This window comes from Austrofundulus limnaeus, unplaced genomic scaffold (genome assembly GCF_001266775.1).
Source record: "Austrofundulus limnaeus strain Quisiro unplaced genomic scaffold, Austrofundulus_limnaeus-1.0 Scaffold24, whole genome shotgun sequence".
In the NCBI taxonomy this organism is placed as follows: Eukaryota; Metazoa; Chordata; class Actinopteri; order Cyprinodontiformes; family Rivulidae; genus Austrofundulus; species Austrofundulus limnaeus.
In genome coordinates, this window is record NW_013952426.1 from 2,569,495 (window position 1) to 2,582,911 (window position 13,417).

Below are 13,417 nucleotides of genomic sequence, written 5' to 3' on the forward strand. Positions count from 1 at the left end.
ATATATATATGTATATATATTAGTTTGGGTTTATGAGCATTGATGGAACTAAGAATAAAAGTTTGTTTGTCTTTACTCTGACTAATAATGGATGTTGGCATGTTTGGAATTGAACAGAAAAGGCTCAAGGGCAAATGAGATCCATTCTGACCTTATGTGTTTTGCTGTGTATACTCCTTGTGATTCTCTGCATGTAGAAAACACTGGGACTCACAATAGAAAATCCCAGTTGAAACATTTTAGAAGCCCTAGCTAAATACTTAGGTGATACAACTTTTACTAATTAACTTAGTTAAAAAAACACCATCACTTGCAATTTAATACAAAAGGTTGTGGTTTTTAGGTCTCGTAAAATATTAATACCTTCCCTCAATCTCCAAGACTTCTTTTATTTCACTACAGCGTGGAGTCAGCTCAGAGTGTTGGTGTGTCAGCATTACCAGTAGGGTTATAGTGTCTGAATATGCAGTAAAATACTTTTTACTCTGCACAATAGTATACTGTCTTGCAGAGTGTTCCCTGTGATGACAATTACACTGGAATACAGAGAATTTTAACTAGTTGGCACTATTATTAGCAGTAACTTTTTGACTACTGTTAAATGAACTCACATCATGGAGCAATTGGTTAGTGAAACAATCTCCCACTTCTTCACAGAAAGACATATGCAGTCATAATGATTTTATTTTATTTGTTTCATAATAAATTCAAACACAATTTATTTTGATTGCATCTGTATTTAGTGCCTGCAATTAAAGTGTAGCTGACAGTTTGCATGTTGCCACATCTGGAAGTTGCTGTTATAGCCGGACACAGTTGCAGGCACAAAGGAGGCAGTTTGTAGGGAACTCAGATGTGTTCTTAATGACAAAGCCATAGAAATACAGTAACCAGCAAAACTAGCTGTATGAAAATTAAATGACCTGACCAACTACTGAGGAAAAACCTGGGAGTACTGGAAAAGGCAATTATTGAGCGACAGCAGGTGGTATAAGAGAAGCTGGAATCTAAAGCCTTTTTGACAAAACACTTTAAGCCAAGCTTGAGATGTTTTCTTTCCACCTTGGTGATTTATGTGAAGTCTCTGAAGTCAACCCACTACTATTACGCCAAGAGCTGGAACGCAAGTACTGAAAGTGTGTAATGGTCGATTGATGAAAGGGTAAGTCAGCTTTGTGGCTTAAGTGTGTGATGTGGTAATTACAGGCACTTTGTGGTAACATCCAGCTACAAGATTTAAAATGAAAACCTTTTAACACACAAGACATCTAGAGTATAAAACAATTGAACAGCCAAAATCTATAAACACACAAAAAGCTCACAAGCAAAAGATAAATTCAGAAACATAACCAAAGTTATACCAAAGACCTAAATCATGACGTATAAAGTGTATTGTAACATTTTAGTGTATTTTAGGTCATAAGATCCTAAGTTTCTGCATCTTTGTACAACTAATGACACAAACCACCACTTTTGCACTAGAGAAACTTCTTATAGTACGTGGGTCTTCAGTTCACGGTATTTTTAATTACATTTTTAATAGGTCAGAGTTAAAGTTATGGTGCTGTGTTGCTAATGCCTCAGATTTTTCCTGTATTCTTTTAAAATAATTATTTTTAAATTTTGCTTTGTTGTCTTTTGAAGATATCTTGATGATTTTTAACAGAATGGTCTAACTCTATTCAATAGCTAACATTGTATCTTTAATTTTCAAGTTTGCCTCATTCTAATAAGTCAGCCCTATACAGTAGGTGCAGAGAGCGCAGTGTTATCCAGTGTTAAAGGGGCTGTAGAGCGATCATCTTAGCATAGGTTAGCAGTTAACTCATAGTTTGCTTATGACTGGATGTAATTTGAAATATATAGATATGCTGCTGTTCAATTGAATTTAAGCTGTTTGTTTATTCATTTAAATTTAAATATTTTCTTACACTGAGCTAAAAGAATTACAAAATGTGTGTATTAGTTTTCTGCTTTTTTATTGTTTAATTTTTTTAGCAGTGTGCATATTGTAGGTTATCAACAAAATCTAGTGTGATGTTTTTTTTTTTTTTGAAAGAGAAGCAAACTACCCCCACCCCATTGCCAACAAAAATACTAAGTCAACAAACCAGCCATTTTATGCTTCTCTGCAGGATCAAGTTGTTTGGAGGTGCATATATACAGTACAGGGTGACATTTACTTTACTGAAGATGGAAAATAAAATAATAGGGATTCAGTAATTGCTCAAGCTACCTCAACTTTTTAGTGGTAAAACCAGTCAGCAGTATCCTCAGCATTGGGTGTATTTAAATACATTTTATTTTACTTGCAATGAAATATGTTCACACTCTAATGGCACAAACACTGCTTTTACTGTGATGTATTGATGTTTGACCCAAGCACTTGTTTACTTTTCCTTTAGGACTTCCTCTGAGCACTCTGAATAGAGTGGGTAAATGCTGATGATTCTTTTTATTGAATCTCTTGTGAGAATATGTTGCTCCTAATTGATAGACAAATGAATAGCATCCAGTTTGTGTTGCTTGTCTCATGTTGAACATAACTAAAGGGCCTCCACTTAAGCGGCAGTGACCATTGTGCTCTGCTATCAAATACCCATTAGGCCAGGTGCCAGATGCTTGTCGACATTTAACATCACGCACACATCCAGTCTGAAAATTGTTGCTGAGAGACTTGTTGAAAGACTGTCTCACACTGGTGCATGAGAGATGTTTTTGCTGATCTGTCATTCTTTTTGTGGATCCACACTTGCCTTTTTCCTGCCTTTTGTCTTTGCTCTTTTTGTTATGAGTAGCCATTAGTCATATGGCGGCAAACAGACACAATTTTGTGGGCATCAAAATAGAGGCTCGGGAGGAAGGCACATGAATTTGAAAGGGTGTAACTCATTGCAGAAAAGGAAAAAGAGGTGGGCTTTGGCTCAGGCTGGTCTCTCGGTGGGACAAGGCGGGTGGGYGGAAGGCATTGGCAATGTCAGTGTAGAGACGGACGAGGATTTGGAGGAGTCAAGTACCTCTGAAAGGGAAGTTGTTGGTGGTCTGCAAAGTTGCAGCAGCTGCCTCTGAAAACAAAAGGAAGAAATAAGGGAGACAGAGAAAAAAAGGGTCGGGGGCAGTGGAGTCCGTTGAAAGGCATCCAGGCTCTTCACTTCTTGGGTTTTCCACTTTTTTTTGGTCTTCTAGCGATAATCTGTTAAGAGCGAATGAGGGAGCAAGAGAAAGATTGGCCAAAGCCCAGGGGTCCCTTTAGACCTCCCCCACTTTACTCTGGCCAGCTAAACCTAAAGTTCAACACCCCTCCTATCCCCTCCACCATCAGCACCACCATGGTTCCTCCTCTCTCCCACTTACTTGCTCTGTATTCTGTCTAGGTGCTAGAGTGACAACGAGCTATTCATTGTGAAGGTAGAGCAAAAGACTGTGGATCTCTCCTGTGTCGTTTTTGAGAGATAGTGAGAGTTGTGGTAGGGGGGAATAAAGTGGGAGGTGGGTGGTTTAGGAGGAGGAGGGAGGGAGTATACTCCTGATATGTAACAGAAACGGGGGCACAGAAAGAGAAAGTAAATGAGTAGGAGTGAAATCAAGGGAGGGGTGAGTAAAAAGTAAGGCTGTAGAAGGAACCAAGGATGGAGGGACAGAGGGAGGAAAGAAGGTTTAAGGCAGAACTGGGATCACAGAAGGAAGGAAGGAAGGGAGGGGGAGGGAGAAAGAGAGAGAGGTGGGAGAGAGTGTGGGCTACCATGCCGAATGAGCAAGAGAGGCGGAGAGGAAGCAGAGCTCCATCAGATGAAATGAGGTGAAAATAATTCAGGCATTAATCAAGCCAGGGCAAAAGGGAGGATATACTGTGTCCCCACCTTTTGCTGCGGAACTGAAAGGCAAGGTGTGAATGAAGGAGCCTACAGTGGCCAGCAGAGAAGCACCACCGGGTCACCGCATCAAATAATGTCTGAGTCGAACACCATTACCGCGTCCACTGCAGACCAGGTCAGTTCAATCTGTTGTATTCTTTTAAAATTTTTATTGGTGTTTTGACTTGCTACAAAGCAAGTTTGTCTATGTTACCACTGCAATAGTTGCACATCTACACCAGCTTAAGCAGGGGGAAACATCTTTGAAGTCTAAGAGAGAAGTTCGGGGGATGGGGAGGCAAATTCTGAAGTTCCGGTGAGATGTATATCATCTTGAGATCCTAATTCGGAAGTTGTTAAGAGGAGTTTCTAAGAGCAACTGAGTGAGTGTGTGTTTCTTAGACTTTCAAAGCAATGATTGTTTTGCTTGGAGCTGCCTGGACAACGGTACAAGATCCTGAAAGAATTGAATTCATCAAGACGAGCTATTGTCTACGCTGCCTTATTTTTCGGTGATCATTCAGGGGGTCGGTGACGACTCAATACCCCCCACACCACATGAGGAGGGGACCGCAGCTCTTTAAAAACCCAACCACGTGTGGCAGCCCTGAAAAGTTTTATAAGTAATTGCAGTGGGAAGTCCGGGCAGTGCTGTGTGAGATGGGGTTGGTAAGGAAGTGGGCCGGTCTGCCGTGTGTTTGAAAGAAAGTGACAGAGTAGGAAAGTAGACGTGTCCAGAAAAGGCTGATATTTATGCCCTCTGCCGCCCCCACTCCTATGCAAGCTGCTTTAATTGCACACTTTGGCACATACATCCCTCTCTCCACTTTCCTTTATTATGTGTCGACTGACTGAACCAATTAAATCCTCTGATCTGCTTTAGATAAGATATACAGTTATTTCCACTGTAGCAGGTAAAGACAAAAAGGAGAACGTGTCTCTGTATAGGGTTGTGTGCACATGCTATTGTGTGTGCCGGCATCCGACCTTCCTACTGGCATACATTGTTAGCCAAGTCCCTGTCTCCTGCTTCCGTTTGCTACTGTCAGGGCTGAGTCAGCTTGCTGTAGTTCTGTAGGCAAACACACACACTCAAACACAGCTACTAACGCATACACAGGTTTGGAGTATTTTTCTGCACTTGCCCAACAAACACAATAGTACAACAAAAGCACATTTCAGGAACGGAAGGTTGGTGTGGGTGGAGAGTTATTTAGAAGTTATTTAGAGCTCCAGCGTGTGTGTGTGTGTGTGTGTGTGCATGTGGGATTGTGTCTTGACGTGTGCATGCATGTGTGTTTGTGCTAATCCAGCAATTTTGGACGGTTAAGATTTGTTGACAGTCAATGCCATATTTCTCCCAAATCTTTGACTGACAGACTACCGGTAAGTCTTTTCAGACTTACAAGTAGTGCTGCCTGTTCAGATAGTAAGAGTTTGATTTGTAATTACCGACTCTTCCTTTTCTTAATCTTCTGTTTAATAAAATGTTTGAAGTTGCTTCAGTACCATAGGACCCAACACAGACTACAGACTAATACATCATCTTAAGTACACATCTGTGCTGATTCATTAAAATGAAAGTTTTGTAAAAGACACATCTCAGAAAAATAGAGCGTTCACAACCTAAAAGACTCTGTTACTCATTTCCGCTGTCACACACCATCCATGCTGAAGACGGGGGATTGGCTTCCTTAGATAAAGTACTTTTTTTATTAATTAGCATTTTAGAATTAATTGAATCTGTCCCTATATATTTGGACTGAATTGGACTGTATATAACAGGATTGTCTGCATAGTATACTTAAATGAATTTTGTTGTGAATTGTTACTATATAAATAAATGGAATTTATTTAAATCTTATTAATGTTAAATGCTTGGTGTCAAATATGCTTTAAAAAACTATATTTTCATATTCACCTGAGTTGTATTATTGGTATGTGCATCATTTTGTTATTTTGTTTCACAGGAGTGTTTCTTTATAAAAATTTAAAAATGCTTTGTATAATTGGGTGTTCTGTCATTGTCTTTCCATTTTGATAATTTAGTTGGATTTATGCCACCTCAACCAGCATTTGTTTTACCATACTATGCTCTTGTAAAATGGTAAAATGAAAATATGTAACAAAAGGACAAACATGGCAAAACATTGTAAAAATTTTTTGATCATTTCAAAAAAACTGACAGACCTCTCTCCCTTGTTGGAAAACTCGATCTTTTCATTTCCTTCTTGTGTGTTACTGTCCGAACTTTGCTGATTTAAAAAATGAAAATTTCATCAGGGGAACAGAGCGCCACTTAAAATGAATGGCTAATCGGCAGGCTTATCCCAGCAGTCTTACATTTGCAGTTTTTTAAACAGTTTCTACAGTATATTGTATTTAATTGGTCCTCCACTGTTCCTTGACAGGAGGGGGAAATCGTTTTATATTATTGTGCAATTATCCTGTAGGCATTGCTTGATTTTTATAGGATTTCCCTTGTGGTAATGAAAGTAATCAGGAAGGGGTTTTTGGGGTCTGTACTGTCTGAGCTGATTACTGTAGACTGAGTCAAAAGCAGACTGAGCCGATCAAGCTGATTGCTTATTTGCATACGCTTACAGTAATGGCGGGAAGTGGTCCAATTCTACCTTGATTTTAAGTCCAGTCTGTCAAGAAAAGTTTTCCTAGACTTCATGTAATATTTAACAATGAATAAAACGTTACAATACTTTGTCAAATTAAAGAAGCAGCTTTGTGCGCCATGATGAGCAGGAATGGGTCAACAAGTTAAAGAGAAAAATCATGAAAGACATTTAACTACAATAATTTTTAAATGATTTATATTCAGTTTTCTGGATTAGATTAGTTATTGCACATGGGGTTATGATTTAAAGAAAGTCCTTCTCATTTGAGAAACTTTTTCTTTAAAACTGAGTGCCACAGATGAGAAGCCAAACATCAAGAATTACTAAGGAAGTTTAATTGCCTTAGATTTATGTTAAGATAACTATGCCCTGAATGCCAGAGACTACATCACAAATCGTTTTGCACCTTTACCTACTTTGTAAACTACTGATAAAACCCTACCTTCAGTCCATTTGTTATCTCTTCCACTATCTTTAATACTTCAAAAATAACTCAATTTTATGACTCAAAAGTAGTTTGGCAGCCCAGATTTGAGCAAAACCCTGTCCTTTTCCTTCCTTTGTCAATACATGACTCATTGCTTTTCGCACAGCAGTAATGTGACCTCGCAGTGTTGGGACAATAGTTCGAGGTCATGTGTGATTTCAATGCACGCTTGACCAATAATTGAAGTAATAAAAAGTTTGGATGGATCTGGCAATTGCAAATTGAATGCTGGTGATTGGCATTGTCGTTCTTTCACTGGAGAAAAATCTGTATTCAGACAACTATTGCTTTATTTTTCTGTTGATTGGACTTAATGTGATTTCAGAAAACTATTTGTTACAAGAACAGGTACACGGAATTTTTGTTCTCAAAAATTGTTTCAGCATCTAACCCAGATTATTGTCATTTATATTTAAACAGATTTCTGGATTACAGGAGGCCAAAAAAGCTCATAAAGCATGTTGTGTTAAATGCACTTTTTAAACCGTACAGGCATTTATTTAAAGGCTTGCTGCATTCCAACACCTACGGTACAGCTCCTGCTCCTTTTTATCTGTGTGCAGACTTAGATATATTTAGTCTGTCTGTGCTGTAAGCTGTCACAGTTATAAAGAGAAATGTTACAAGTTCTCCTAAAATAGTTTTTTTTTTTTTTTCGTAAATAGTGTGCGCACATTTGTTCTGGTGGGAATATTTTGAAATGAATGAGAAGTGATATGAAATGTCTCATATAAAATCAACTGTGAAACATCCACGGATGTCATACATAACAATGCGGTAGCTGCTAATATATAGTTCAGTTTATTACATCTGGCAAGAGGAGCCTGCAGGGGTCAACAGACAGAAAGCACACACACAGAGAAATACTCTGCCCATCTGGGGGCAGGTGTTGCAGTTTATGGAGCAGAAGTGGAAAGTAGCTTTGTTTACTCTGAGCCAAGATTGAGTGAGCAGGGCAACTAACACGTGTGGATAAGAGAAGCAGAAATAGATGTATAAAGTGCGTACATGTCTGTTTGTGCCCCTTGTCCATCTCCCTGTGGTGGCTCCAACCATTAGGCTGACTCGGCTTTGCTTAGTTGGTTTCCAGGCTCGCAGCTGCCTTACTGAAGCGCTCACTCACACAACAATTTGATGATACATGAATTGTGTGGATGAACACATGAATTAAAAGTGGAAAGGGAAAGAAAGTTGCCCAGTTAACCTAGTAAAGGAAAGAGATACTTATCAATAGGGATGTACCAATGAATTGAAAGCTGCTTGAAATGTGAATTGACTCATAAAAATCGATACCTTCTACAACCACTGTTTTCTGCAATTACAATGTTTTGGGGCATAGTGTGGTATGCATGTTGCCACAGTTTTAGTTAGAAATGTTACAAGTTCACCAGTTTTGCATAGAGACTTAAATTTGGGTCTTCTCCCACTTTACTTTTTTGTGTATTATACATATATGTATATTTAAAACATAAATCACAAATAGGTATCAGGTTCTAATGTCGCAATCAAATCCATTCTATGAAATGTGCATTCAGCTAAAGAGCTGCTTAGCTAAAGCTATGGAGACGCTGTAGTTTTGCATTTCACTTAAAATTAATCAAATAAACAACCCAATAACTCCAGAACACTGGCTGCCACTATCTGCAAGCATGTTTTGCACGTAGACAACCCTCCTCTTCCAAGCCATGGTTGGCTGGCTTTTATTTTATTTTTTTTAATTTAATGTATTCATTTATTTTTTTAATTTTTAATTTTTATTTTTTTGTGGTATAAAAAGTATTCCATTATAGGTGACATTATTATTTTAGATGGGGCAAAACAAACAAACAAACAAAAAAAAACATGCTTAAAACCATTAGTAATGGTATGACAGAAAATTGTATCAGTTTTGAAACTGTTCCCTTTTTCATATTGATGTATACTGTGAAATCAGTATCCAGCCCATGCCTAGGCTGAATATAACTACACACCACACTTTACTAATCTTTATTTCTTTTAAAAAAAAACACACACACAAAACAAGAGCGTTATTTTAAACCATGTATTGTTTCCTTTCCTTCCACTTCACAATTACTGAAATCAGCAGTCATTTATACACCTAAACGTAGCTTTGATTACATGATGTAACTGTCTATAAAAGTGTTTTCTTCTGCGTTAGTATTTTCAAAAGCAAAAACATTTTGTGAATTACTTGACAAGACTTCAGTTTCAGTTTGTGCCATGTTTTCATAATCAGCTGGATGATGTTGATAAAAACTTTCAGGCTACTTAATGACAGATAATTTTTAGAAGTAAGATATGTGTGAATAGGTATTATTGTGAAAGATATTACTTTACATTTATCTTAGTATCACCTTCAAAGTAATGATTTTTTTTATAGTTGATGTCCAATATCGGGTTTTATTCTTTTGACTGATCGCTCTGCAGATGTCTCCACACCAAGCTAGCATGCAAAGATTTGGCAATGGTTTTACTCTTTTTGTTTAATCCCATGAACATGTGGTCTCATATTATTGTCACCAGTTCATCATATTATTGAGCCATGGCACCGCAGCTTACTTTGCTACATGCCAGCAGTTATTTAAATAACTTGCTTAGCAGCTCAATGGCGCATCAGTATGGGCTGATTCCAACCCACCTGCCTTGTTATATTCAAAAGTCACACAGAGGCGGCTCAAAAATGTCTAGGTCACAACCTAGGCTGTATTGTGAAAGAGCCTTAAGCTACAGCCAATTCATACAGCATAAACTATTACTGCTAGAACATCAGTTAAAAACAGGACATCATGACTCACTTTATGCTTCTGACTGGGTCAGATTTAAGGGATCAGCTGAATTAACTCATGAGGAATTATAATGGTTAGAATGATGATTAAGACACAAGCAAAGAATCACAAGTATAGCTGGGTGTGTGTCAGGAATCTGATCAGCAGCACAGAGAAGATGATCATTACTAGTTAACAATAAATCCAGTGGCATAAAATTTCACCCTTGGTTATACGAAATGTGGATGTGGGTTCACCATGAATGATTCCTGGCTGTTGTAGACAAAGTCTTTTGTTGTGAAATGGTCATAACACGATCTTTGATCAATTTTTGCATCAGTCGTCTGTGGTTAAGTGAGCAGTTAAGTGGATTTGCTGACTGCAAAGTTAGCTTTCTCACTGTTAAAAATGACCTACAACAAATATTAAACTGTGTCAGAAATTATATGGAAAAATAGGGTTGTTGTGATTGACATATTTTACCAGTCATAAGCTGTCACTTTTCCTCCTCATCCTCTCCCACTTTGTCCAAATAATAAGAGCATCAGTACCAGTGCCTAATTTCCATTTATTGTTGGACTGATCTCTCTACTGGCGCTTTGTGGTTTAGAAAATTGTCCTGCTGCAAAAAAAGTTGTACAGTTCAGCATCTGTGAAATTTGACTTTCCACAGTGACATGGGCTACTTTATGTTTTACATTATAAAACAATAGTAAGATATGACACAACTATATTAGTTTGTAATTTGGTAATTGTCAGTCATCATAAATGGCAGTGGGTGGTGTGACTACAGGTGGGGGTTAAGATAAGTATTGCCACCTTCCACACACGCCAAGCACTATGTTTAATACTATGTTTTAATACTACACCCAAATAACCTTAAAATACTAAACATTGACTAATATTAAAAACAAAATATAAAAAAAAAACATAATGTGTGTTTATTTTATAGAGGTGCCTGCTAGAATCATATATCCAGAGAAAGCTTGTTAAATCCTCTGACATGTTTCTTTAATTTTGTCAGGTCTTGTGTACCAGTTATCCTCTTATGACTGGTTCACTCGGCAAGATTTTAAAATTTTCAAGTGATTTTCAAAACCTGACCCCCCATAAATGATGAAAAAAAAAAGTTTGTACTTGGAAAACACCACACACCGGGATATCGAGCCAAGACAATCTATATATCCCTGATTTGAAAGACTAGATCACACGCTGCAGGAATATCTCAGAAAATTATCTTTAGAGCCATCACAGTAATCGGGGAGTCCTTTTAAGATTGTTGGAAGATTGAAATTGGGTTATTTTGACAGATTGCAATTAACACCCCTGACCTCTCAAGTCTGGAAGACTTAATAAATAAGCCAGGTGAGGCTGAGAATAAAAAAAAAATCGAAGCTTCGTAATATGGTTCTGTGGCATCACACTCACACACAGAGACATGTTCAGCTTTACGCACGCATCAGATCTACATCACAAAGGTGTCTTATTTAATCTAAAAAAAAAAAAGATTCCATCTGATCATCATCTCAGATCTAAACACCATACTGAAAGCATCTCCAGGAGCTGACAGCACAGTGAAGAGTTAAAGACAGAAGACTTTGGAGTGTCTGTGAGGCGCAGCTGAACCAGTGGCGCAGGGCGAGCGTGCTGCGGGATTTCCTCTTGCTAAATCGACAGCTTGTGGGATTTGGAAATAAAGTCTTGCTGGCTTCTGATCACTTTGACTGAAAAATGTTTTCTGATTTTATAACTTTAGCTGAAGTGGCGCTGTTATTCCAACAGTGTCGCAGCAGTGCGTGGGTTTAGTCTTCAGAACCACTGGTGCCTGCAGATGTAAACTCACTGTGTAACTGAAGATTTTCCTTGGAGTTTTTTTTTAATTATTAGATTTTTATAGCATAAATCAAATCCATATTCTTCTTCTGTTTTTATTTAACAATATTTTTAGCACAGTGGCAGCGACACATTGTGATTAACAGCTGACTGCATCTCTGCCTTTATGTCTTTTTCTTTTCTCTTGTCCTCCTGCAAAAAAGGCCAAGGCAGAAACAAGGAGGCATAATGTTGCAAACTGCAGCCACAAAATAACGGTTTTAGATTTTTTTGTTTGTTTTATTGTTTTCTTTTTGGTAACGTAACTGAGTCAAAAGTGGCACAGTGTGTGTGCGTGTCACATTGCGCGTGTTGGGCCTGGTGTGGAACAGATGCGCAGTTTTTCAGCACCATGCGCATCGCGCTCACGTAGCCTGTTTGTGTGTGGTGAGCTGATGAGTTTTTCTCCGATAAAATCCTGCAGGCGCCGCATCTGAGGCAGAACTACAAAACCAACATGATAATAGCCACATTCTATGAATGTTTACTCATTTTCATTTAAAAAAAGGAAGTGACAGCCATTTTTCGGTTCCATTTGACATGGGGCTAGTCAAGGATTCACGGGGAAGACTAAAAAAAATCATAATGCCTCTCTGGTATTGCTCAGGGGGCCGGGCCAAATGTGGAGGCGGGCTGTACCCAGCCTGCGGGCCGTAGTTTGGAGACCACTGATCTAAAACATGCTAGGCAGAGGGTCACGAGGAACAAGGCTGAAGACCTCTACGTTAGAGTTTCTCTCCTCAGGCAAAAGCTAACTAGTAAAGAAAATTAGTCATGAATTTTTAGACCATCTGAATAAGCATTTTATTGCAAACTAGTTGAAATAGTTGTTTATCAGCTGATCAAAAGTTTAAGACCATATCTAAAAATAAATAAAATGAAAAAAAAAAACCTCAAATAGAAATAAAATTTGAAAAGAAAAAAAATGACTGTAATGAATAGCTGCACCATTCTTGTTAATCACCTCAGAAATTTGTTTCAGGATGCTTGATGTTACTGTTTCTGGGCCCAGGTTCGTCATGTCTTTAGCCAATTGGATCCTCCAGTGAAATTTCTTTGGGTCTACCACTTGACATTTTTAAATTCATAACCCTCAGGATCTTTTAAGAAGTTTAAAATGACTGTCAGTTCATCCAACCCCAGCAATGGCACGCTGCGAGAGGCCTTGCTTATGCAGTTCAACAATCCGAGCTGTTTTGCCTTTGCCGTCAGGTCATGACACTGGATACCTGACAGAAAATGAAACCAAATTCACATTTTTGCAAAGATTTGGGCTTTTAAATGCTGTGGTCTTAAACTTTTCATCAACTGATGAACAGCCTATTTCAGCTTAATTGTTGTTTGCAGTGAAGTGCTTACTCAATTTTATATTTTTTGTGGTCTCACAAAACTCTACTTAGAACCTTCTTAAGATCCAACAGTGCAAAATGTGAATTCTTAAAGTTTAGATTAAGACTGTGTGTATACGTGTGTGTATGTGTGGAGATTTTTTTCCAGTAATACGTAAATCGTTGGATTGCTGTTAATACGGACATATTTTAATAGAAGTCCTTATGAACTTATTGTAATTTTAATTTCAGGTCACACAAAACAAAACAAAAAAATGCAGAAATACTATAAAACTATTTGTATTTGAATCCACCAAATTGCATTTCGATAAAGCAATCTATCGAGGGCACTTATACCAAGATTGTTTGATCCATAGACCTTGGACTGCTTTTGAAAACATTGGCTGTGTCCAAAACGACAGGCCGGGTCCTCCGGAGGACCCAGACTCCCCGGTCTCGGAGGGCCGGGTCCTTGGTAGAC

The 13,417-nt window shown here is 38.2% G+C and overlaps 1 protein-coding gene across 2 annotated transcripts in view; it reads left to right on the forward strand.

Moving 5' to 3' along the window:
• slc6a9 (solute carrier family 6 member 9) overlaps window positions 1-13,417 on the forward strand; it is a gene marked incomplete at its 3' end in the record, with an annotated part of 99,051 nt that overhangs the window by 42,457 nt on the left and 43,177 nt on the right. The window contains 1 exon segment of one of the 2 annotated variants that reach the window (XM_014004491.1): window positions 3,699-3,990. Coding sequence (XP_013859945.1) covers window positions 3,949-3,990 — 42 coding nt within the window. 2 annotated transcript variants of the gene reach the window in all.